General features: G+C 36.3%; 1 protein-coding gene, 1 non-coding gene and 1 pseudogene across 4 annotated transcripts; all 3 read right to left on the reverse strand.

The window, feature by feature from the left end:
• Positions 1-157: 157 nt before the first annotated feature.
• Positions 158-28,000, reverse strand: ELOC (elongin C). Of its 3 annotated transcripts, none has more exons than XM_077167023.1 (4): positions 27,780-28,000; positions 9,835-9,888; positions 7,617-7,760; positions 158-391 (listed from the first exon to the last, which is right to left on the reverse strand). In XM_077167023.1, exons 2-4 carry the CDS (start codon positions 9,836-9,838, stop codon positions 201-203), a joined length of 339 nt encoding a protein of 112 aa, XP_077023138.1. In that variant the 5' UTR covers positions 9,839-9,888; positions 27,780-28,000; the 3' UTR covers positions 158-200. The 3 variants fall into 3 exon arrangements, with proteins under 3 accessions (XP_077023138.1, XP_077023137.1, XP_077023140.1); XM_077167022.1 differs by lacking the exon at positions 27,780-28,000 and adding an exon at positions 27,600-27,720; XM_077167025.1 differs by lacking the exon at positions 27,780-28,000 and adding an exon at positions 27,589-27,648.
• Positions 2,827-2,933, reverse strand: LOC143689132 (U6 spliceosomal RNA). Its single transcript, XR_013178599.1, has one exon. It is a non-coding gene; the product is annotated as a U6 spliceosomal RNA (small nuclear RNA).
• LOC143686308 (superoxide dismutase [Mn], mitochondrial pseudogene) lies at positions 14,066-16,759 on the reverse strand (annotated as a pseudogene).

Genomic DNA, 28,000 nt, shown 5'->3' on the forward strand with positions numbered 1-28,000 from the left:
AAAATGTCCTCAATTTGGTGACGCGGCAAACAAATTTCAACTCTGACTGCTATGCAAAAAGAACAGAAGGTAATCTGTTTTGCAATGAACTTTTTATAGTTCAGTTGCATACAGGCAACATGCTATATGAAAAAAATCACTAACTGAACTACAGGTATTAAATACTGAAAAAGTTAACAGTTTATTATAATTTATTTCATTTAACAATCTAGGAAGTTCGCAGCCATCAGCAGTTCCAGTGCAATTTCAGGTGCAATTGGGAATTCAGGAATCTCAGTGGAGCTGTTAGTGTAGCGAACCTTGTAGGTAAAATACATGCATACTTTTGATAGCACATGTGAAGGGATCTCTCTAAAATTGACCTCATTGGTTTCATTCTCAGCAAACTGGCCTGAAAAATAAAAGAAATATGTTACAAGACTATACACAACTAGTATCAAATGAAATAGTTAACTCTGATTAACCAGCATAAATAACATTTTAAAAATCTTTATTTTTACTAAGATAACATTTAGCATTCCTCAATACTGAATTTTGAAATCCCAGTTCTCTACCAGAAGGTTGGACTAATTAAGCAATTCTTCCTGTAACTCTGTATGGCATAAATACTGAAGGGTGAACAGGACAGAAAAAGCTAAACTGCTATTTTAGAAGAACTGGCTCAGGGAATCAAGTCTTTATAAGTCATCAGGAGTCTGATGATGCAACCTTGGCCTCTCCTCACAGCTTATAGTAAAGTGCAAGAGGAAAGGGAAAAGCTGGGAAAACTCTTTAGCAAAAAGGAAGCAGCATACTGTGAACCAGTGATTGTATACTTTGGGTGGTTTGTATGGTGTGTGAATATATCTTACTAAAATTGCATTTAAAAAAGAAAAAAGAGAAAGCAGCAATTGACGATTTTGAAAATTCTCAGCCTATCCAAAGAGTGTGCTCTGAGACTAGAGCGGCTCTATCAGGGACCTTCCTAAGCTTTAGGGAAGTAATTTTCCCGAGAACAGGGTTCCATGTGATGACTGAACAGAACAACCTTTAACAAGGTGTGGCTGAGCGTGGATCCAGTCACCCATTTCAGTGGAAGTCAGAACTGGAAATGTAGTTACCTAGGAAGGATCTGTGGATCTGCTATCTGATGGTTTAGACCTGCGTGAATTACACACAAAGCTGACAAGGTTTTTGCAAAACTTACATGAGCAGAACTACTACCAGTGTGGACTGAAAGGAACAGAAAAGGGATAAATTAAAGGAAGAATGACATCAAGAGAACTGTGGAAGCAAAGGTTTGGACAAAAAAGATCTCATGCTAAGAGAGTGGGCCCACTCATGTACCAGGAAAGGGCAGATATTCCCTGGCACTCTAAGGAGGGCAAACTATCGGCCCCAGTGCTTGAAGGGGGGCAGGCCTTGCATCCAGTTGTTCAGGGACAGTGCTACCACCCCAATGCTCAGAGATGGTGGGGCTTATGCCCCAGCATTCATGGAGAGCCTGGTAGCCATCCCAGTGCTCAGAGAGGGTGGAGCCTACAAACCTATTGTTTGGAGAGAACATGGCCACAAGTGCCAAGGGAACTGCTGTTCCATCAAGACTGGAGGACAAAACATCTAACCACAAATAGACACTGAACTCTAATGTAGTTTGCCCTCCTGGGTCGTGGACTTGTTTGGGACCCGTGACTCCTATTTTCCTTCTATTTTTTCCCTTCTGGAATGGGAATATTTATTCTATGCCTGTCTTTTCATTGTATATTGGAAACAGGTAACTTGTTTTATAGATCCACAGAGGGAGAGGAATTTTGCCCCAGTACTGATAACACTCATAAATGATTATGATGAGATTTTGTACTTTACATTGCTTTAAAATGATTTAAGGCTTTTGGGATGTTGTGATGGTATGACTATTTTGCATGCTGGCAGAACATGTCTTTTTGGGTCCAGAGGGTGGATAGAATGTTGAAGATTAAATTATGTTTACCACAAAAGACATGTTCAGGTCCCAACCATTAGACCTGTTAATGTGAATCCATTTGTAAATACTTTTGAAGATGTTATTAGTAAAGTCGTGCCCAACTGAATGGGGATGGGCTTTAATACACTATGGGTGAAGTTCCTATATACAAAGGAAATTCGACATGGAAAAAGAAGCCATGACAGAAGCAAGAAGCTGGAAGTAACAGAACCCAGAAGACAAAGGAGAAGATGCTGCTGACTGGCAGCGAGTCCCAGAATGCCACAGTCTTTGGGCAGAAAACCGCCTTGCTGACGCCTCAGTGCTGGATTTCTCTCAGTCTCAAAACTGTAAGCCAACAAATTTCCTTGTTTAAGTCAACCCAAAACACTCTATGGAATTTGTTCTAGCAGCTAAAAAACTAAAATACCATGTAAAACTAAAGTTAAGACAAGTAACAGATTTCTGATATATATATATTTAAACATCTCCTTTGGTTTTTAAAAATATGACTTGTGTTTATGAGATTGCCTTATAAGCCACTTCCCTTTAGAAAAAAGCATTTCATAGACCTCAATTTTTTGAGCTTTATAAAAGTATTAATTACTCACAGAGACAAATTTTTTTCTTAGCATTATATATAGCACTACTGAGTACAAAAGGTAGTTCATTTCTACAAATATACTTTCTGAGAACATAGTATTTTAGAAGTTTTCTCATATTTGTCTATTGGTAGGGGTAGGGTGGTAGTTGGGGATGAAGGAGAGTAGGATCAGTAAATAATTCACAATGAGATAAATTTTGGTTTGCCAATAACTAAGAGCTCCTTTCTTGAATAAATGTATATAATATTACCAATAAGCCCTAATTAAACTTCTTTTTAAAAAAATATGGAACGCTTCATGAATTTGTGTGTCATCCTTGTGCAGGGGCCATGCTAATCCTCTCTGTATCATTCCAATTTTAGTATATGTACCGCCGAAGCAAGCACACTAATTAAACTTTGTGCATACTAGACAAACATTAGCTTTGTGTTCAAAGTTTTCCTCATCCACTAGAGGTAAAACTCTTTCTTTTAAATTAAAGGAGCTCAAGGTAAAACTCTTTCTTTTAAATTAAAGGAGGTCAACTTTATGAAAAGCAAAAACCCACTAATCTTACTTTTTTCATTATAATTTTGTTGGTACTGTAGTTTTTTATTCCCTACAGTACTTCCTAGTTCTGTCCAGTGGAAAGCCTAGAAACAATTCAGCTTAGGAGCAATGAGTACCCCTAGATCAAATCTAGAGTCCTAAAACCATTTTCCACCAAAAGAAAACAGGGCTGTTTAGGAAAATGGCTTATTTCAGGATTGGGCAACAAATGCACAAGATAAGCCTGGAAGTCTTTTGTTATAGAAAGTAGTATCCAAGACAAATGGAGCCATATCAAAAGGACACAGAAGCCAATCTGATGTGGCTTCTTCTGGCATAAAACCAGACAGATGGAACAATTTGAGCATCAGTGAGAATAAGTGCAAACATATAAAATCATCAAACATAAAAAAGTCATGAGTTCATGATAAAGCTCAATAAAAAGAGAAACACAATTGAAAGGGGTTGTATTGAGCCATGTATTCCACCAATTAACACTACAAATATAAATAAGTTCATGCATACCTCAAAGACATGAGTCCAGTACAAAGAATTTATAATATTGGGGTATATGAGGAAAACTACAATTGCATGCTATGGGCTGTGTTTTACAGGATGATACCAACAGTAATATAGCAATACTAGCAATAAATAACTGGAGGGGAAGGACAAGAGTTAAGAGGAGGTCTGGACTTTCTATTTGGTGAGGGTAAGTTTATTGGTTATTTTTCTCTTGGGAGCAATGAAAATTGTCTAAAATTGAGAGTGCTGATGATTATACTACTAAGTGGGGATGATGTGAGCCATGGACTGTTGACTTTGGATGCAATATGATGCCCAATGGATGGAGGTGGCTGAAGGACACACTAACTGAGAAACACAATGGCGAACTGTGGTGTATACATATGATGGAATAGTGTGCTGCTACAGAAAGGAATGAAGTTGTGAGGCATGCAACGATATGAATGAATATGGAGGACATCAGTGATGCAAAATAAGCCAGAAACAAAAGAGCAAATCATAAGGTCTCATTTAGAAAATACTTATAAGAAAATTGGGGCCTAGGTTATAAGCTCTTTTAGTAGTCACATTTAATCTGGAGGGGTAATTGTTATTTCTAGATTTTTGAAAGGCTGTGCTAATATATATTTACGATCTGGTTTCCCTGGAACCTTGGGTACCCATGTGGCACCTAGGACTCGGAACAGGAGTTTTGTAGGTCTGAAAGTCAGCACTGCCACATACAACACTGTTATGTGCCTGGCCCTGGGACCACTGGATTGACAATACCTTCCTGACCAAAAGCGGGAAAAGAATTGTAATAAATAAGGTATCAGTGGCTGAGAGTTCAAATAGAGTGAAGAGACTACTCTGGAGGCTACTCTACTCTTACACAAGCTTCAGCTAGACATTGCCATTTATCATGGTTTACAAAACCATTCCTGCCAACCCTAAAGAATAACTAGGGCTTTATCTGAGATTCTACAAATATTCCATATACCATAATTACTTTCCAGAAATCTATAACCTCCAGATGGGTTCCTAGGCCAGATAAGCCCTGAAACCCAGAGGGCCAGCCTCTCCAAAACATCAACTAGTTCTATTCCCCTATCCTGTATTATCGACAGCCTTGTCTAATATGAAAAAGTTAGAATATATATAGCCCCAATACCCCTAAGGACTGACTGGGAGAAGAATCAAAGGCGAAGGTGGAGTTTTAATAGAAAGATAGGATTTAACAAATGAGTATGATTGCTGAATCATTATATTGATATTTCTTTTGGTCTCCAGTGTCTTGGAGCAGCTAGAAGGAAAAACCTAAAATTGTAGAAACTGTAACCCATACCAAACTCTGAAATCTGTTCTTTAAGTAATTGTTGTGATGTGCTTTGAAATTTATTGCTTTTTTGTATATGTTATTTTTCACAATTGATCTTGAGCCTTACTATGGTGAAGCTTATATAAGTAGAGGAGAAGCTAAGCCTACTTATAGGTTAGACTTAAGAGTTACTTTTTGGAGGACCTCTTTTTTTGTTTAGATGTGGCCTCCTTCTCGCTAAGCCCAACTCTGCAACTGAAATCATTGCCCTTCCCCCTACATGGGACATGACATACAGGGGTGAAAGTCTTCCTGGTGATGTGGGAGATGACTCCCTGGGATGAATCTGGCCCTGGCACCGTGGGATCAACAATTCCATCCTGACCAAAAGGGGGAAAAGAAGTGTAACTAATAAAGTAGCAGTGGCAGAGAGAGTTCAAATAGAGCCAAGAGAATACTCTGGAGGATGCTCTTACGCAAGCTTCCTAGTAGCCATTGCTACCTAGCACAACCTGTCAAAGCCCAACCAGGACTATTCCAGCCAATCCTTAGGAACACCTAGGGCAATATATAAGATTCTACAAAGATTCCACGCAGTAGGGTAACTTTCCAGAAACCTACAACCTCTAGATGGGTCCTGTCCCTAGACCAGATAAGTCCTGAAACCTAGAGGGCCCAGCCTCTCTAGAACATCACATAGTTCCATCTTTCTACCCCAAATTAGTGACAGACCCTTCCAATATGAAAAAGTTAGAATGACCATAGCCTAAACACCCCTAAAGAAAGGGACAGGAAGATCAAAGGTGATGGTGGAATTACACAGAGAAGATAGGACTTAAAAAATGAATATGATTGCTGAATCATTAAATGATATCTTTTAGTCTCCAGCATTTTAGAGCAGCTATAAGTAAAAACCTAAAATTGTGGAACTGTAACCCATGTCAAACTCTGAAATACGTTCTATAACAAATTGTGGTGCTGTGCTTTAAAATTTATTGCTTTTTTGAATATATGGTATTTTTCACAAAAAACAAAGAAAAAAAGTTGCTTGTAGTGATAAAAAAATATTTAAGCCTTCTAGCCTCCTATATTCTGGAGCAGCTAGAAGGAAAAATCTGAGAGGGTTGTATGGTAGCCCATGACAAACTCTGGGATCTGTCTTGTAACTACCTGTTGAAGAGTGCTTTGGAAACTACTGTTTTTTTATTTCTTTGTTTTGTGTGTATATATATATATATAATACAATAAAAATTTTTAAAAAAATTAAAAAAAACAAAGAGACAAACAACATCCAAAACGAATACTGAATATCTGCATGAAATGAATGAAGGTGGACTCTTACTTCAAACCATATATAAAAATTAACTCAAAATGCATCAATAACAGGGTGCGCCACAGTGGCTCAGCAGGCAGAGTGCTCACCTGCCATGCCAGAGGACCCGGGTTTGATTCCCGGTGCCTACCCATGTAAAAAAAAAAAAAAAAAAAAAAAAGCATCAATAACAAAGAACTAAAACCATATAACTCTTAGAAGCACATAGGTAAACCCTTCAGGATATTGTAATTGGCAAGATTTTTTGATATGACACCAAAAGCCCAAGCAACAAAACAAAAAAGATAAATTGGATCTCATCAAAATTAAAAACTTTACATCATTATCTAGAAAATGAAAGACAACCCTGAAGTATAATTTAATATCCTCAACATATAAAGAATTCCTCAGCTGAAAAACAAACAAAAAAACAATTTAAAAATGGGCAAAGGACTTGAATAAATATTTCTCCAAAGATATAGGAATAGTCAATAAACATGAGAAATGATGTTCAACATCATTAGTCATTCGGGAAATGTAAGCCAAAATCACAATGAGAGGCCAACTTCACATCCAGAAGGATGGGTATTATTGGAAAAAAAATAAAAACCACAGAAAATAACAAGTGTTTATGAGTGTGTGGACAAATTGGAGCCCTCAGACATTATTGGTGGGAATGTATATTGTGCAGCTGCTATAGAAAACAGTTTGGAAATCAAGTTAAATATAGTTATATATATTAACTTTTTTAACTCACAAAGTTAAATATAGAATTACAATATGACCCTGCAATTCTATTAGGTATATACCCAAAAGAATTAAAAGCAGGGACTCAAACAGATACTTGTTTACAGATGATTACACCAGCACTATTCATAACAGCCCAAAGGTGGAAGCAACTGAAGTGCCCAAAAAAAGATGAAGGAATAAACAAGATGTGATATATATGCACAATGGAATATTATTCAGGCACAAAAAAGAATGAAGTATTGATACATGCTACAACATGGATAAACTGTGAAAATATGTTAAGTGAAAGAAACTAGACACAAAAGGCCACATATTAGAATGCAACGTATTAATGTACTAATAGTAAAACAGGTGTTCTCCTCTTTTTTAATGTTATGAGTCATTTAATTCAAATTAAAAACATTCATCAAACATTAAAAGTGAAAATATAATATTTCTTCTAGCCTTCAGTGTTTTGGAAGTACTAGAAGGAAAAATCTGAAATAGCAGAATGGTAACCTACAACAAACTCTGAAACCTGTTCTGTAACTACTTACTGAAGCGTACTTTGGAAATCATTGCTTTTTCTTTGACTTTTGATTGTATATATGTTATATATAATTATAAAAAATGTTTTTTTAAAAAAGTGAAAAATATATGAAGATAAAGAAATGTACCAACCTGGGCCACTCAACATGGCTTTTATTGTTCCTGATGTTAGTGCATGTTCTCTTTTTACAATAAATTCGTGACCATCAGAAGATATCAATTTGACATACATGGCATCTGGGCCTTCACAGCCACCATAGGTTTTCTCCTCTCCATCTAAAGTAAATTAAGTAGTGAACTGATTTTTGAATCAAATAATTTATGAAAAATGTACAGGTTGACCAGAGTAAGCATCTGATGAACTCAGATCAGAACACTTCTAGAGGACAATAACCACCAAAATTCCAAAATTTAAAATTCTAAACATAGAAATCTGAGGGTTCTCACTATAATGACAGAAGTAACTTTTAAGCTACACTTTATGACCGTACTGTTTGGTATGGTTGCCACTAGCCGTATGAGGCTATGTAAATTTAAATTAACTCAAACTAAATAAAATTTAAAATTCTGTTCCTCAGTTATACTAGCCTCATTTCAACAGCTGAATGAAGTGAACAGCTACCATAATGAACATCAGTTATGAAATGTTTTCATTATCACAAAGTTCTACTGGATAGCACTGGTCTATACGCATAAATATGCAAAACCTAATAAGTAGATTTTACTATTTTTTTTTAAATAAATGCCTTCAAAATGATTTTAAACAAGTTTTCAAAAGCAAAATTCATATTTTAAAACAAACATGCCCAGTGACCACAGTATATGGCTCTTCTCAGTTTTCTTGCTTCCCATGTGCTTTTTACAGCTTCCAAATATTAAAAAATTTTCAACCTTCTGTACTTGGTTTCCTCACTTTTTACCCTTTAATTTATGGCTGTAAATCAGATAAAGCACAGCAACGTCTGATAAGCACTACAAAATTACGTACACATCCACCACAATTGGAAGGTGGCACAGCAGAGTAAGATCAGACTCGTTCGTTTTTTTCTTTTCTTTTATTCAGGAGGGCAACCTATTTTATAGATGAAGAAACTATAGTTTTACAAAGGAATGTTTAGACCTTTCTTTAAAAAAAAAATTATAAATTTACCATGTTGTTTCTAGAGTACAAGTCATATATTCAGAAGAAACTGCAAAAACCAAATGCTATTATACATTTAACTCAAACGTGCCATATATGATAGAAAAAGTATATTGATTTAAAAAAGAGGCCAAAATAACAAAGGTAAGTAAAGACAATTTTCAAGTAAGCGTCTTTTTTGGGGGGTTATCTTAAGCCATATTCTGAATACTTGGGAAGACTTAGGAAGAAGTACAGAAGGATGATGGTAGTATATGTTTCAGCCAAAAATATCCATTTACTTATTTGTTGTTAATAAATCATTTAGAAAGCCTTAAAAGTAAGATCCGTAAATACCAGTATCACCTTCACTGAATATAATCACAAGAAAACAATAAAAAAATCTAAATTGATTGTTAGTCCTTAAAACAACTGGCCTACTCTCTTAAAAAAATCAGTCATGAAAGATCCTCCTTCCCATCCAATATGAAATAGGGATCTGTTTCAAATTAATGGAGAATAAAGAGACAAATTAATGTAATAAGTGATCCTTAACTGGATCCTAGATTTTGAAAAATAAACCCACTGTAATGAACAATATTGGAACAATTGGGAAATTTTGTATATGGACTGAATTAGATGCACGCTAAAGTATTCAGGTGTGAAATGTTATATGTGCAACTAAATCTTAAATGGCAAAAGCATATACACACATATACATACATACAAATGCATATATACATATATACACACAACTATAAAGGGAAGGAATATGTGGCAAAATGTTAATTGGTGAAGGCTATTTGACAGCATGGTGTATTATTCTTACAACTTTCTGTAATAAAAGCTGGGAGCTCTAAATTATAATCTGCTTAAGCATACTGATTTAAGCAGCTTTCAACAACATCTAAGAACAAAACTAAAAATAATTATAAATTCCAACTTATGATTCCAATATTTTTTGCAACCTAAAAACCCCTTTATATGTCAGAAAATTTCAGATTTCTTAATTCAGAATAGTTTCTTACTAGGAATCACATTTTGGATTTGGAAGTTATGTTGCTGATCTGTCTTTCAGGAATATATAAACAACTTATTTATACAACCAATTTCAGTCTACTCTGACCATTTTTTCTGTTGTATTCACTGACTTCGAAGGCCTATTTTTAGTTGAGAAGGAAAAACCAGCTTTTACTAGTCGAAACAACAAATGACCTTTAGATAACTTACCCATTATGGTCTTAGGAAATTCTACTTTGATTCCACAGGAACTTTAGTAGTTTCCTGAAAATATAACAATGCAATACTAAGATTAATGTTGCAATAGAAACGTTTTCACCATTGTTACTCAATGTGTCCTTTACACGCTTAAGGACTCTCTCTCTCTCAATGTTCTGCAAAGGTCACCATTCCGACACACACTACACTTCTATGAAGCAAATGAAAAGTACCAAAATGCTTTGCGAGATTGGTTAATTGGGCCTTTTTTTGAATTGGAGGAAGACTACTTAAAATAAAGCATTAAAATGCTCGGCACTTCACTGGTGAGACCAAGAACAAGCATAAGGGGGGGGCTTCTGGAAACCGATAATGTTCTGTATCTTGATCTAAGTGGCAATTACGTAGGTAACTTTCCTTTGAGATAATTCATAGCATTGTATGCTTATGGATCTGTATATTTTTATGGATGAAGTTATAAAAAAGTTTTAAAATGCTGTGTATCCCAGGACAACATATCATAAGACATTCTACTCCTATGACAATTCACTGCTATGCTGTAATAAAAGCTAGGCAGACACGTATTCAAATGATTATTCTTTACTTGCCAGCCCCAATGCTTAATACACAGTAGGTATTCAATAAATGGCAGCGATTACTATCATCAACTTATGGTTTTCCATTTTGGAACCAAAGGAAAAGAAAAGTCTAAAGAACCTTAGAAACGGAGATGACTTTGACAAATAGTTTATTTCATTTTCTTCCTTGTGACTGTTTTTACCTTCACTATAACTTGTTACAACAGATGTGGAAACATACACAAGCATTGTAAATTGATTGCGAGGGGGGGGGTTCTGAGGAGGAACTTTTAAAGAATGTGACATGTTGAGATTCACAGATGTGTAAAACAGTGCACTCTATTAAAATATGTACATACACCATAATGATCAAAAAAAATACTGAGATGTTCTAAGCTAGTAGGATTTTATTCTTTTTCTCGGTAAAAGGCCTCTGTGGAGAATCCAAAGAAAACTATGAGCTCCCGTCCCAGGAAAAAACCATACAAAGAACATTTTATATAAAATTTGGCGGTGTGGGGAACATTCAGATATCTTCTGAAGCCCATTTCAGATGTCAAGTTATGAAACTCTCTTGAAGGTTAAAGAATTTGATCCTCTGCCACTCAAAAAGAACAGTATCAATTTTCTGAATATCTGAGAAAAGATGATCATCTCCAGGACAGTGAACTCTAGATAACACTTTTTTTTTTTTCTGTAAGGTTATTATTCTGTTAAGTTTCGAAATACAGACTTTGTTCCTTAGGTCATGAACTGAACTTGAAGATAAATCCTTGGCCTTAATCATCTTTGTATCCTTCTCCTACTAGACATTGGTAGACACTAAGCAAATATTTGCAGAATGAATGACATGACATGATAAGGACATGAAGTAGCTTCCATGAGAGTGAAAAGATAAGCCTTTCTCTCTTTGTATGTAGGTCGGTCCACATGTATAAAATATTTCATTCTTCTGTTCCGTCTGCTTACAGGGCATCAATATTTGGAAATGTAATGATGACTTTTTCATCATTTATGAAAAATTATAATTTTTTGAGAAATCTTAAATTTTACAAAAGAACAAGATGACTGCTAAAGGAAAAGCGTTCATGTTTTCAGTAACATGTATATATATATTTTTAATGCAGACCTCTTTATGATTAATAGATTGTTAAATTAACACTCAAAACTACATCATTATCAGAGGAAAATAAATGTTTCTCTAATGACTAATTACATAAAAACTATCCAGGGCTTTATAGGATTTTTAGTGTGTTCTAGGTTTGATGCATATCTTAGAGACAGGATATTAGGTCACTGAATCATTAGGGCATGACTAATAATGAGAAACAGTAATTTATGAAACATTCTCTGAAGAGCTTTCTCAAACAGTAATTTCACCATGAAATTAAAATAGAAAATAAAACTTATGTTTATACCTAATTTTAGCTATAAATCATAATATACAACAATCTCCTTTGAAATTTTAAGGTTTGATGTTACTCTTTAAAAGGTGCTCAACAGAAATTCAAAGTTCATTTTAAGATAAAGATTCAAGAATTTACGTTTGCAATAAAGTTGCAATCTTTCAGCATCAAAGTTTATTACACAACAAGCAACAGATACTATTTCAAAAACAGTTTTAGTTTGCTTCTTTGTTTCTTTCTAGCACTGATCATTCCAAGGTGTTATAAACGCATCCAGGAGTAGAGCAGGAGCTGGGGATTTGGTCACAAAAATCCCTCTTGGAGGAGCAGTACTTTTCCTTTACGGAAGAAACTGCAACTTAATCTTCTGCTTCTTTTCTATTATTAAAAAGGGCTAAACAGAATCTTAAAGTCTCATTCTCTGCTGGATGACTAAAATTTTTAATTTTTTAAAGTATCTTAATCTCTTAAAATCTATTTGACATGGAGGAAAAACCAGAAATCTTACTGAAGTACACTTTCCCCCATTCTCTCCTCTATTCTCTCAACATTAAGGGAAAGCAAAAATAGAGTCCCCCAGAAATTTCAACACTGAATTTTTTTAGACTTTTAAAGGTTAATAGGAGTCAAAAAGCTTTATATAAATCAGTAGTGTCTGCATATGTTTGCTTAGTAGAAAGCACAATCTAACAGAGTACTTGTACTTAAAAGCCCATCTTTCAAAAAGGTCTTAGTTTTCTAGATATTCTGTTTAGACAAAGCTCACTGCTTTGTTCATATGGGCATAACAGTAAACAGATGACTCCCATTTGAGCTTCATGAAAGTCACTTTATGTGGTATATAAAAAGGATGAACATCAGAATCTCCAAAGCTTTTTCAATCCATAAGCACACACATAAACACGTTACCAATACTCTCATCAACACTTTTGACAATCCAAAAAGTCTATTTTCCTAATTGAATTCTAAGAGAAAAGTACCTTGAATTTAAATTTTTTTTTAAACTTCAGTCTTCAGTATTGAAACTGTGAAGTTACTCCATTTTTCCACGAAAAAAAAATAGAAAAATAAAATTTGGGACATAAATGAAAAATAAAAAAAAATTGGAAAACATCCTGTTATTAAATAGATTTAAGAAAAACCCTACATAGAAAAACACATAGAGAATATTCCAACTGAAGGAAAAGTGTGTGCACGGAGTTGCTCACCAAAGTATTTCTGGCAATAAATAGTAATTGAAATCAAATAAAATATCCTGTAATAGAGCTCCTAAATAGATTAGGAAATGTCCAATTACTAAAATATACAGCAATTAAAAACCATTAGAACAATGATTAAACAACATGGGAAAACGCATGACAACATTAAACCAAACAGACAAAGTATCCCTGCTGCATTTAAATAATCTCCAGGTCTATTTTCAAAAACTACATGAGAACATGATGTGACAAGCTGTCTCACTGTATTAGGAGTATATCTTTTACTTTGTTGAAGAAACAAAACAATGTGAAGTTTTGTTGTGGTTGTACATTAAAAATAAAAGAAAACAATTTCTGTTTCTGAGGGAGGCACACAGCTGGCCTTGTCTGAGATCAATTTGCCTCAACTTGGGAAAGTAGTTCTGTGACCAGCAGCCCAGTTTCCTTGAGAGGGGTGCTCATGAATAGAACCAAAAGAAGGGGGGTGGGGGTGGGTGGCGACCCAGATAAACTATGGTTTAATCCCTGTCACTGAGTTCATAAACTAGGCCCTAATTTGTCCATTTTGAAGCTTCTATACTATATATATATATATATTTCTGTATCTGTGTTTGAAGATAAAATGTCACATTTAAGTCTTTATATTTCTGTCTTCAGACAAATTTAAATACCTAACTACCTCTTCATAATAAAGCAGTTCTTGATTAGCAATCAAATTATGTTTTTTTAAATTGACAAAATGGTATTAAGTGACATCAATAATTAGAGACCCCTGGGTGGAGATCTATCAGAGATGATACTAAAGAGGATTACTTACAAAAAAATTTTTTTTTCTAATTGAAAGCTGAATATTTTCATTGGGTTTTACAGTTGAATAACTGAGCAAAAGACTGAATTTCCTATAAATGCAATAAAACAAAATTATAAAAGCTATCTGACAAACTCACAAAATACAGGGATGGGTTATTTTTTATGGCTTTTATGAGGACAATTATAACCTCCTAGGCTATTTTAGCTCTCTAACAAAAAATTCATCACTTAAATTCATTAAGTGCTAAACCAAAGCACTTAATATTTTCAAACAGTTGCCCAAACTTTTAAAATGTGAAATTATATCATTGAATTCTGTTTGCGAAATATCTCAATGAGCAACATTTAGAAGTGCTTTAACAGAGAGGCTTATTACTATGCTGCAGATTCTACATTGTTACAAAAACACTCATAAAGAGCTTTACATACTCAGTGTAATGGTTAACATTTCATATCTTTGCAAGTCATACATCTTCAGTTACATTCTCCTAATTGATTACATTCCAAATAGCTTTTAGATAATCAGGTCTGACATTTTTATACTGAAGGTAGGAAGCATGCTCCCATACATCAATTACAAGCAGTGTTGAATAAGAGCTGTTGTTCCTTGCAATGGATCCTGAGTAGAACAAGCAGCAATCTGCAAGCATGCCTGTTCCTTACTGAAGCCAAGCCAACCCCAATCTGAACCTTGAACACCAACAGGTATCAAAGGAACCAAAGTCATGCTTGATGGCTTCCAGCAACTCCTCTTTGGGTTCTCCACCAACATCAGGGCTCAGGTTTGTCCAGAAAATGGTAGAATGGTATGGCCTCCACCACTGAACTTCAGTGCAGGCTAAAGAACTATCTGAGTTGTAATATCACCCTTTGCCAGCGCCCCTTTATACTTCTTGGTAGCATTTAAGTTATTCACGTATGTGGCATGGTGTATTTGCTGTGGGGCAGCTTCATAATGTGCGTGTCGATGTGGGGCTCTAGGGTGGCATAATCATAAGGCAAGTTGGGGAGGCTGTGCTTTTGCCTGGAACCCCAAATTCCCAAAGCTGGTACCAGCTTTCTGCTCCTGCTGCACATCACTCAGGACAGCATGGTGCAGGAATATGTATATTAATAATGTTCTAAAGCATTTCTTCAAAGGAGGACCATATTTATACCAATATTCTTTTTAAATGTTACTATCAGGAAAACAGCATATCCTAACTATGCTGTTCTCTAAGAAATTACTGACCACTATTTTAATTCCAACCTTAAGGGAAGGGTCAAGGAAATGAACCATAACATTTTAGAGCAGAAAAGGAACTTGGAGATAATCTATCCAATCCTAAAACTTAAAAAAATAGCTAGAGGTCTAGCATGTGGTAAGCATTGCACTAAATGCCTTACACACATTATCTTATTTTAAAATAACACATCCACAATCCCATTTAGAGATAAGAAATAAAGAGGCTGCTACTTGCTCAAGGTTTCTACATCTTAAGTGGCAGCATTAGGCAAGTGGCAAACCTTAAGTAGGCTTGACTTTAGAGCCCATTTTCCTTCCATTATTCCATACTGCCACAGTAAAAACAATTCTGCCTCCAGTTAAACCTCTTTTCTACTACTCCTAAGAGTGCTGATATAAACACTTACATGGCTCTTAAAATTTTATAATAATGATAGTAGGCAATTTAAAAAGTCATCAAGGTCATTATTTTATTCTGTTCCTACTGCTTGTTAACCATTCTTAAAAAAAAAAAAAAAAAAAGAAAGAAAGAAAACAGAAAAAGCTAGAAGCACAAGAATTTCAAGTGCCAACTTTCCTATCTGGAAAACCTCCAGAGTAAGACATCTTAGGATGTTTATTTCACTAGTAGTAGCTAAGCAACTTGGTGAAATCACATCTTAGAAGCCCTTTGGGTGGCAACAGTTTCTTCACAGACTACTTAATATAGTAAATCAGTTCTACCATTTATACAACAGGGGTTTATGAGGGTTAAGGGGAGACCCATCAACAATAGGATAAAGAACAAATCCATATTAAGGGTTAAACATTCCTTATTTTTAGGTTGGAGTTAAAACTAATTGAAACATGATTAAGTTTGGATTTAAACCATAAATTACTTATAAAAATCTAAGTTTGAGGTGACAAAAATCTCAGTTTAAACATCTGAATATCTATTTCATGACAGAGCTGAGTTCTTGGAATATGAATTAGGAAGGTAAAAGCAAGTTGTCAGAAGCAGTGGGTTAAGAATACTTCCAGACAGAAGAAATAGCTTAAATAAAGACCTTAGCTATCTTACATCATTGTGCTTGTAGAATATTACATAGACATTATAGTTTTTAGTAACAAATAGTAATTCTATGTAAGCCTAGGCTCTACATTGAAATTAATTTTGAATCTAACATTGTAGGACACTCAAAAGTTCATTGTATAGCCCATCCTTCTTCTAATGTGAAATGTTCCCTTTATCATATTTCTAATTAATACATGTTTCTAGAACTTATTCTCTTCCACTGATCTGTTTGTACCTGACCAATATCCCCACTGTTTTAATTGTAAGTCTGGTAAACATGTTTTGCTAAATGTTTGAGCAAGTCCTACTCCTTTAGTCTTTACAGATTTCTTTTTAGGTCTATTTCTACATACTTTACAGTTTCCGTTATGAATAGGACCTCTTTTCCTATTACACTTTCTGAAAGATTATTGGTGTATTAAAAGCTTTTAAATTTGGCAAGTTGAGCATCTGTGCAGAACTCTTATACTAGTTCTAATATTTCAGTTGATTTGCTGGGATTTTCTAAATAGACAACAGCAACAGCTACAAATTTATTCTTTATATCTTCTAACATTCCACTGCTATTATTTAAAAAATAAGGTCTGATCTATAATTGACATTGATCAAAAATACACTGCAGATTAAAGAATCAAATATTAAAAAACACCAAATTCTGGAAAAATAGCAGGAGAAAAAATGCAAATAGCTAATAAACAAGCAGAAAAATGCTTGATCCCAATAGTAATCAGGAAAATGCAAATTAAAACTTTAAAGTTTGATAAGCAGAATCAATTATAATTTTATATATACACATCAGAATGCTTCATGACAATGTTAACAAAGTGGAACAACGTACAATAATTTATCTGCCAGATATATTTAGATAGCATTATTCTAAAAAAACATCTAAATTAGTTGTAATATTTCGGGTTATACTTGGGAAAGGGGAATGACTAAGCAAGGAGAAGGTATTACATCTTCTATAAAAGATTTCATCAATATAAACTTTAATTTTTTAAGTAATTTTTTATTTTAAAGACTTCCAGGACATAGCCATGTTTTGTGAAATTATGATAAGTGAACAATAATCCAAACATCAGCCTCACGATTTTGGAGCACTATCCTAAATTGTTAACTAAACATGTAAATATATGAAACATATATTCCTGTACAAGATTTCTGGAATTCCATGCTTCCTACAACTTTTAATTTTAGCTATCTGACAATGTTATGTGTAGGGTAAGGCCCTCAGATCTCCTAGGATTAAGACTTGCTCTTAAATTTCCTGAGTTTCAGAACAAGTTTTGTCCTTAGTGGCAGTCAGTGGGGTCAAAGAGGTAAGCTCTCTGCTTTTACTAAGAGATTCCATTAAACCATCTAAACCAAAAGCAATGACCTCAGTTTTCAATCTATTTCTGATAATTAACAATTACTACAACCTCGTGGTTGTCCCACATGGTCCAACATTTACTACTGAAATAATAACTTACCTAATAATCAACTGTTTTCCAATATCTCAACAGGAGGGCTTTGGTTTCTAGCGTCACCCTCCCCACAAATGCCAGTCCTATGATCTGCTTGTTATGAATTATGGAGCTTTAGGAATTCTGACTGTAAGAACTCTCTCTGACATTTAAGGACACAATGTTAGACTGGCCACAAATAACCAATCAGAAATATCACATATGGTGATGTAGACCACAAGAGACAACTACAGTGATGTTAAGCGGTCTATGGATATACTGTGAATGATGGTTCTTAGTATTTATGTTTTGGTAGGTGTGTCAGTTTGAATCTATTATGCTTTAATTCTTTTGATTAGATTATCTCTGCTGAGATGCGGTGCCTGATTGTGGGTGTGACATTTTAATTAGAAGAAATGTGACCACACCCATTCAAGGTGGGTCTTGATTAGTTTACTAGACTCACGTAAAAGAAGAAATATTTTGGCGAAAGCTCAGAGAAGATGAGGAGGCTTGGAGGGCACTGCTTCAGAGCTGACAGAGCCAATGCAGACATTTGGAGACGGAGACAGAAATAGCCTGGGTGCTAAGCAAGGACTCACAGAAATAGCCTGAACCTGAAGAGAAGAAATCTCCAGCCCTGGCAGATGCTAAACTAAAGATGAAACCCAGAGTTTTGTCCCACAGCAGCTAAGTGAATGCCATAAGCGCTTAGAGAGGAAATCACTGGCATCAGAAGTCGGAAGCAATGGAACCAGGAAGAAGGACAAACAGACACCAGCCACATGCCTTCCTAGATCACCCTTCCTTAGGTATCTTTTTCTGTATGCCTTAGTTAGGATATATTTATGGCCTTAGAACTGTAAACCTGTAACTTATTAAATTTCCCTTTTAAAAGTTGTCCCATTTCTGGTATATTGCATTCTGGCAGCTTAACAAACTAATATAGTAGGTTGCAGCTGTTTCATAGCAAATTAAAAATGGAAAAAACAATAAAACATGACTTTCCTGAATTCTTTTACTGGAAAAGAAAAGTAAGTGAATCAAAACATACGGCTTCCATGGAAAAATCTCTTCAACAAATGGAGCTGGAATAACTGGCTATCTACAAAAACCTTAACTGCTTCCTCAAAAAGCATACACAAAAATCAGTTTGAGGTGGTTTGCAGAATTAAACCAAAAACGTAAAATAATAAAGCTACCAGAAGAAACCACAGAACATTTTTGTGAAATCAGGATAGGCTAAGATTTTCATAGAAGATACAGAAAGCACAAATCACAAAATAAAAAAATAACTTGGATTCTATCAAAACAAAACCCTTCTGCTCCACAAAAAATACCATGGAGAAAATGAAAAGGCACGCCGCAGATTTGAAGAAAATACTCACAATGCAAAAGACTTTCAGATGAAAAACTCCTGCAAGTCAATGACAATAATTTTTTAAAAATCCAATTAAAAATTGGACAAAAGATTTGAACAGATACTTCATAAAAGATACTCAAATGGCCAATATGTATATTAAAAAGTGCTCAACATCATTCATTAGTCATCAGGAAAACGAAAATTAAAACCACAAACCACATTTGCTATCAGAATGGCAAAAATTAAAGATATCAACACCAATTGTTGGAGAGAATAGGAAGCAAATGGAACTCTCATACACTGCTAATAGGAATTTAAATGGTATAACCGTTTTGGAAAATTATTTGGTAGTGCTTCTTTAAAAAGTTAAATATACTTCTAACTTATGATCTAGCAATTCTATTCCTAGGAATTTATTCAAGAAAAATGAAATCATTTGTCCACAAAAAGACTTGTACAAGAACTACCCAAAGGTCCACTAGGAGAATGGAAAAATAAACTGATTCATTCATACAGAGGACTACTACTCTCAACAAAAAGGGACAATATACTGACATACACAATATGGATGAATACCAAAAATATACTGGATGAGAAAAGCCAAACATAAAGTACATATTGTATCATTTTATTTATATGGAATTCTAGAATAGGCAAAACAAACCTATGTTGATAGACCAGTGGTTGCTTCTGGAAGAGGAGAGACTATGAAGGGGCATGTGGTAATTGTCTGGAGTGACAGATATGTTCTAACTCTCAATGAGCATCTGTCAAAACTAAATGGTACACCATGTCACATCCATTAGGATGGCTGTTACAAAAAAAATGGACCATAACCAATGTTGGAGAGAATGCACATTGCTGGTAGGAATATAAAATGGGACAGGTAGCATGAAAAACAGTTTGGCAGTTCCTCATCGTTAAACAGAATTACCATATGACCCAGCAATTCCATTCTTCGGTATATAGCCAAAAGAAGACTCGAACAATATGTGTACACCAATGTTCACAGCTACATTATTCACAAAAGGCAAAAAAGCAACCCAACTGTTCACCAACAGATGAATGGATAAACAAAATGTGGCATATTCATACAAGGAGTATTATTCAGGCATAAAAAGAAATGAAATTCTGATATATGCTACAATGTGGATGAACTCCGAAGACATCATGTGGAGTGAAATAAGTCAGATATAAAAGGACAAATATTGTATGATTTCACTTATATGAAGTATCTAGAATAAGCAAATTCACAGAAATAGAAAATAGTTTAGAGGATACCAGGGATGGGAGTTTTTACTTAATGGGTACAGAATTTCTTTTTGGGTTGATGAAAAGAGTTTTGGAGATAGTGGTGGTTCTGTAACATTATGACCACAAATTAATGCCACTGAGTTACTTATTTTTAAAAAATGGTTTAAGTGGCAAATTACAATATATATATGTTAGCACAATAAAACTAAAAAAACAAAAAACAAAACCCTGACAACAATAAAATGGTACACTTGAGTATTTCATTGAATGTAAATTACTTCTCAATAAAAAAAAATAAGGCTGGAGTGAAGGTTTTTAAAAAAATTATGGTATTTCTTAAGTTAGTTATCTTTTTAAAAAAATTTTTTTATTATGAAATATCACATATACAAAAAAGCAATAAATTTCAAAGTATACTTTAACAAGTAGTTATAGAACAGATTTCAGAGTTTGGTATTGATTACAGTTCTACAATTTTAAGTTTTTCCTTTTAGCTGCTCCACGCACTGGAAAACAAAACAAATATCAATATAATGATTCAGTAATCATACGCATTTTTTAATTCTATCTTCTCTGTTATAACTCCACCTTCTCCTTTGGCCCTTCTCTCAATCTTTAGAATGTACTACGCCTACTCTAAGTTTTTCATGTTAGATAGGGCTGTTGATAATATGGGATGGGGGATGGAACTAGTTATGTTCTGTAGAGGATGGCCCTCTGGGTTTCAGGACTTATCTGGCCTAGGAACCCACCTGGAGGCTATAGGTTTCTGGAAATCATCATAGAGCATGAAACTTTTGTAGAATCTCAGAGCCCTAGGTGTTCTTTAGGGTTGATAGGAATGGTTTTGGTTGAGATATGGCAACCACGGTAAGTAGCAATATCTAGCTGAAGCTTGCATAAGAGTAGCCTCCAGAATGGCCTCTTCACTCTATCTGAACTCTCTCAGCCACTGATACCTTATTTATTACAACTCTTTCCCCCCTTTTTGGTCAGGAAGACATTATCGCTCTTATGATAATGTTAAGGGCCAGGCTCATTCCTAGGATTCATGCTCCATGTTGCCAGGGAGACTTGTACCCCTGGATGTCATGTCCCATGTAGGGGGACAGTAATGATTTTACTTGCAGAGTTGGGCGGGGGGGGGGGGGGGAGGAGGAGCCACATCTGAGCAACAAAAGAGGTCTGGAAATAACTCTTAGGCATAACTATACCTAGGCTTAGCTTCTCCACTATATAAATAAGCTTAATAAGAGCAAGCCTCAAGATCAAGGGCTTGGCCTATTGACTTGGGGGTTCCTAAGTATCAGGGGTTTCCCCAGTGGTAAAACTTAACAGTTCCATATTTTTTTCTTCTGTTCCTCAAGGGACTTTTCCAATACTTTAAAATTATCTGCCCAACATACACTGGGATGTATCTGGATATTACATTAAACTATACGTAGTTACAAGCTTCATTTCCGTTCTGGGCTCAAGCTGGTTATCTTTAACTCGAAAGACATCATCAACCCAGAATAGTTTTCTGCCTGATTAACCTTTCAAAAGTTACTTAAGTTAAAAATGAATTAATCTAAAGTCTCTGGCTTTGCATACACTAACAAAGGGGGAGGAAGATATTGGTATGGAAAAATAAATCTGGGACTACAAAACTGCAACAGAAATAATCAGCCACAAAAGCAAAGTAGTTTTTGATCTGGGTCTTGATGGACAAGATATGTTTTTAGTAGGTAGAGCTGCAAGGAGAAAGCATTCCAGGCAAAGTAAACACTATGTGCCAAGTCAGACAGCTTGGAGGGATATAAAGCAGCTTAATGTTGATGGAAACCATTTACAAATTTACTCATTCAACAAATATTTACTGAGAGTTAGGATTGTCAGGTACTGTCCTAGGTACTAGGGAGAGAGTTATGAACATAGAGATCTAACCTCATACAGAGAAGGGTAGGGATAGAAAACCAAACCAAAATAATAATATGTGCAATGGAATAAGTGCTATGGGGAAAATAAAGTAAGATACTTTATGATGATGATAGGGATGGGGTTGGGGGTGGGTAGAAAGCAAGGTGGATTGCTATTTCATATGGATGAGGAAAGACTTCACTGACATTTAATGGAGATCTGAAGAAAATGTGATGGAACCTTCCAAGGAGAGTAGAGTAAGAAGACCAGTTTGGCCAGAGGAATGAGTCAAGGGAAGAGAGTAGGAAAAGAGGTGAGCAATTGGGAAGTTACGCCTATCTCTCAGGGGAGTAGTGATGGATAAGGAAGACAGGTTGAGACACAGATCAAGACATAGACTTCAAAACCTAATATAGTATATAACACTAGAGCAGGCATATGTTCCTTCTATGCTACACTATTCTGTTTCAACTCTCCATTGTTTTCCTGTTTTTTATAATTACTTCCTAGATAAGACTTCAGCCTTCCACATAATATAGTCCTAAAAGCAGTCTGTTTTAGAATCCTCCCTCTGTCAAATCCAAGCTCTCTCACCTTGGGGAAGTCACACACTTTTCTGTGCCTGGCTTTATCAAATGTAAAATGGGGATAATATAGTAGCTACCTCATAGGATTATTCTGAAGAAGGAGTATATATATAAACCTCTTAGAATAGCTACTATGATTCATCTATAAACCAGGGGTTAATTTCTTTGTTCACATATATACTGAATGCCTACTAAGTGCCAGGCTGTTCTAGGTACTTGAGATAAATCTGTGGGCAAAATAAAGAACTGCACCCTCCTGGAACTTACATTCAATCGCAGGGGTCAGCATACTAGCAAATATTTTATGCTTTGCAGGCCATCAGGTCTGTGTCACAACTACTCAATTCTTCCAATGGAGTAAGAAAGCAGTCATCGACAAGACATAAACAAATGAGCGTGGCTATGTTCCAACAAAACTTTAGGGACACTGAAATTTGAATTTTGTAAAATATTCATATGTTTCACATATATTCTGCTTTTAAATATTTTCAACCACTAAAAAATGTGAAAAAAACAATCTTAGTTTGTGACTAGTACATGAACAGGTGCTGGGCTGGATTTGGCCTGTGGGCCATAGTTTGTTGATTCCATTCTAAGCAGGTCCTTAACTTAAAGTTCCTCAGCCCTAGAGATTCATGAATAAGATACAGACAAATTCCAGATCCTTGAATGTGTATGTAACCTTTTGTGCACATGTGCACCTGGGGGAAGAGGAGGAAGGTCCATAGCTTTTATCAGATTTTCCAAGGTGACTATAAAGACGTTAAGAACTGGTACCAGTCCTCTCAAATGAATCTCAATGGCTCACTATATGTTGACTCAAACCTATCACCACATTTGAATTTCTACTTTCTGATAGACATTTCTATTTTAAGGCCCAGAAAAGTACCAGGGCTTCTGTTTTCTCATCTCCCAAAGCAGGGGAATGGACTAAATTGTCTCTATAAGTTCCTTCCAGTTCTAACGTTTTATGACTGAGTCCATCTGAAATGGAATTCATCCTTTTCCTACAATAACTGGCGACAACCTCCAATTTCCCTCCTCTTTTTAAGATGAGTTGGGCTCCTGCCTCAACATAGACTGTAAGGGCTCCAAAGCTGTGTGTTCCCACTGAGTTTGCCTGCCTCACTCCTGTAAATCATCTAATCTCCCTTTAAAAGACAAGGATATCTAAACTCCATTGTTTAGGGTTTTAAAAAGTGTGAGAAATATTACCAATATATAGTATGAATTTTAATTACAGATTATGTAACTGAAAAGCACCTTTATAACAATGGGCTAAGAATAAATACAAAAAACAAATGTCCTTATACTTTTAACTCCCCTACCCTCTCCTCCTCTGCTGTATCTATCTACCAAAATACCAATCTTGCTAAACTCAATTCTCTGCCTAGTTCAGGCACCAACCAAAGAGCTAAAGTGGTTGGAGAAAAGACAGCCATTTTGACTGTTCCCAACTTTATTACCACCAATTTTAAATAGGCACTGGGCACTGTAATCATCCTAGTGAACTGGCTTTTCTACTGAAAAAAATGATGCCTTCTCCTAAATCTCCAACCTATCCCCTCCCTCCTACCCTGATAATGTCACTTATTTCATGAAGACAATGGAAGCAGATGACTTCAATTCCTTGTCTTTCCACCACAGCCTACTTGCCTCTGTTTACCATATATTCTGTCCTCTCTCATTTAAAAAATTCAACTGTCCTTCCTATCCAAACTGAACCCTACCACTTAAGCATTGAGTTCTACCACCTCTCACCTAACCAGGGACTTCGCTCCTGCCATCGTACCCACCATCATCCCTTCCAACTACTGATCCCACTTCTCTTAACCCACTCTAATCAGACTTTGCCCCATCATTTCACTGGAAGAGTTTTGTCTTAGATCACCAGAGTGGCTATGACAAATAACTACACACTAGGTGGCTCAAACAACAGAATTCTTTCCCTCAGTTTTGGATGCTAGAAGTATAAAATCAAAATGTCAGCAGGTCACGCTTTCTCTGAAGCCTGTAGCATTCTAGTGGTTGTTTGCGAGCAATCTAAAACTCAATTTCTGCCTCTATAACATAATGATGTCTCCTACTGTTTCGTTCTCTTTCTTCCTAAAGGGTCCAAATTTCCTTTGCTTATAAGTACTTAGTCATGTTGGATTAAGGCACATCCTGATTCCATGTGGCTTCGCCTTAACCAATAAGATCTTTGAAGATCCTATTTACAAATGAGTTCTTTTCCATCAGACTGGAGTTAGGAATTGAACATATCTGCTGGAGACATGATTCAATCCACAAAAGACTCTTAGCAAATTTCAACAACTTTACTTTGTTAGATGGTCAACTTTTAATTCTCCCATTATGCTTAAAAGACACAGTTGACTACTCCCTCCTTGAAACATTTTCTTCCCTTCACATTCCAGATACTGAACCCTCTTGCTTTTCTGCTTCCAACATGGTTTATTTCTTCTGTCTGGAATGCTGCTAGTCATCTGCCCTCTTTGCCATGAACATTCTCTACTTGATGTCCTCCAGTCCATAGGTTTAAATATCTTCTATAAAATATGATTCCCAAATTATCTCCCTAGCCTGACATCTCCCCTGAGCTTGAGTTGGGGATATCCGACTTGTCTATCGCATATATTCACTCTGTTGTCAACGATTATCAAACTCATTCCCATACAGAACTCCTAAAACTTGCTCCCTTCCCCGCCTTACCCATTTCTATTGTTCAACTAGATGCTTGGCCAAAGCAGTAATTCCTCTCTTTTTATCCTAGGGTGAAGGCAAGATCCTTAGATCCTTTGGCTTAATCTTCAAATTACATTCAGACCACTTCTAACTGCCAACTCTATACCTCTAGTTCAAGCTACCATATCTCAATTTGACTACTAAATACTAAAAAAGCCTCCTAACCAGTAGGTTTTTCTACTTCTCTTCCACTGGTTTTTTTTTTCCTCTTCCAGCAAAAAATACCTAAAGCATATATGAGCTGTCACCTGCATGCACAAAATCCTAATAGCCTCTCCTTAGAAATGGACCAAAAACTAAATTCTTTATCAAGGACTGTAAGATTTTATATTATTTTAGTCCTTGCTAATTACTCTGATCTTATCTCCAACCAGTCTTCCTTTATTATGCTCCAGCCACACTGGCTTTCTTAATATTCATTGACAGGGTCAAGCTCACTTCCAGCACAGACTCTGCATCTGCCTTTTCTGCTGCCTGAAAAGCTCTTTCCTCAGGTCTTCCTCATCATTTAGGTCACCAGGCTATCAAACTAAGCATAAACTCCTTGGAGCAAAGTCCTTGGCTTAGGTAAGAGGTGGCAGAACTCAATACTTAAGTGGAAGGGTTCACTTTAGATGGCAAGGACAGTTGTTAACGCAATTTTTGAAATGAGAGAGGACAGAATATATGGTATACATAGGCAAGTCAGCTGGTGTGGAAAGACAAGGTAGTTGAAAGGCCTTGCCTATCACTCTAACCCCTAATCTGGCTGTATTTTCTTCACATTTATCAGTGTCTGAGATATTTGCTAATTTATATATATTCTCTCTCTTCCCTCAAGCTCCAAGAAGGTGAAGACAGAGTGTTGATCACTACCATAACTTCTGTGCTTAGAATAGTGTCTGGCACACAGCTATCACTCAAATACTTCTAAAGTGAATGGTACTACCATTTTCCTAATCACTGAGGCTTGACATTTCAGGCCTCAATGGATGGAAATTTTCCAGTCTTATTTAATAATGGGGTAGTAAAGTCTTTAGGATAGGCTGGTTGAAATACATTAACATGTATAAGTACAAATTCAAAGGTTTCCTAATTTTTCAGTACTAAAAGTTCTACTGGAAAAATTGCATTTTAGAAGATATGAACAACTAACTACATTTTAGAACCTGATATATAGAATGAAATTTGCATCTGCAAACTACTGCCTAATTATATTACAGCGTTATCATCTGTTAATGAAACTGCCGCCCTCTATTAAAGTAAATGTACTTACTTTTTTTGGAATGGTAGTTACAACATAAAGTTTACATTTAAGGAAAAAAGGGATAACAATTTCAAAATTACATAGAAACCACAAATCATCACTGGCAATAAATACTTAAATATCCACGATGGCAGGGATTATAGCTGTTTTCTTGACATTGTATTTATGAATGAATGAATCCACGAGTGAACTGTGATGCTTCAACGAGGTGAAACGTCTTATAAATGGAATCATGGATTTATCATTGTAGTCCACTTAAGAGAAAAGGAAACCACTACTAGGGAATTAAAAAGCAAATTTGCAAGTTTTGAAAATGAGGTTTTCAATAGATTTTTTACACTGAAAGCGATGAAGAGTAGAAATGTCCCCACTAATAAGCATACAAACTCAAAAGTTATGTTAAACTTCACTAAGCAGATTTTAGTTCAGTAGGAAAAACTCAACGGGCATTGTACTTAACACTAAAAACCTCCTTTCAAACAACAGGACCGAGAGGTAGATACACGAAAGCTCCAACCCACATAGTCAGGCAGCGATCGAAGAATAAGTTGCTCAGAAGGAAAACTTTTCGGAGTCCCACAGCAGGAAGGAGCGTGTGCTCTCTCCTAGGACCCAAGACGGACTTCAAAAGGAGAACACCGGAAAGCAAAAAGGAAAACCGACTGGTCTGCCATGCTAACTCCACCCTCCCCGCGCTCACCCCAGAGAAGGCCCGGTATCACCAGCCGCCGCCCCTCCTTCCACCCCTTCCTTTCCAAGCCCACAGAGCCAGGAAAGGTCCAGCCGCCCTCTTCTCCCCTCCCCCAAACTAGGAGCTTAGGAGGCCCGGGGAGGTTAAGGGCTTCCGTTCCTTCCCCGCCCAAATGGGAAGGGGTGGGAAGTAGGATTGCCAGCGCGCCGGATACACGCCTCCCTCGTCCTCCACGCGGATCTGGAGCACCGTTCCCACACTAGCCTGAGACTCACTCTTCAGCCCCGCAGCCACCGCAGTCACCGCAGCCGGGTCCCCGCGCACCGCCACAGCCCCTAATCCAGGGCCACCCCCCCCCCGCCCCCAGCTGCCTGCCGCCGTGGGTTCTGGGGCAGCCGGAGGAATTACTTCCGCTAGGTCACGGCCGCTTTCTCCGACGCGCGGGAGATTAATACCTTAGTGAAGTGGGGACGCCCTGAGCCTGTCGCCGGCTTCCTTCTGGCGGAAGTGCGCAGCGTCCCCCTCCCTTCTCCTACAGTAACACAAACCAGCCTAGGGGAACGGTGGTCACTGGCAAATCTCAACCAATCCGATTCTGGGTCTTCGAGTTCCCAGCATGCAGCGCCGACCCTAATCCGATTTCTGCTGGGACAGCATCGTCAAAAAGGCGTCCGGT

This window comes from Tamandua tetradactyla, chromosome 6 (assembly GCF_023851605.1).
Source record: "Tamandua tetradactyla isolate mTamTet1 chromosome 6, mTamTet1.pri, whole genome shotgun sequence".
Classification (NCBI taxonomy): Eukaryota; Metazoa; Chordata; class Mammalia; order Pilosa; family Myrmecophagidae; genus Tamandua; species Tamandua tetradactyla.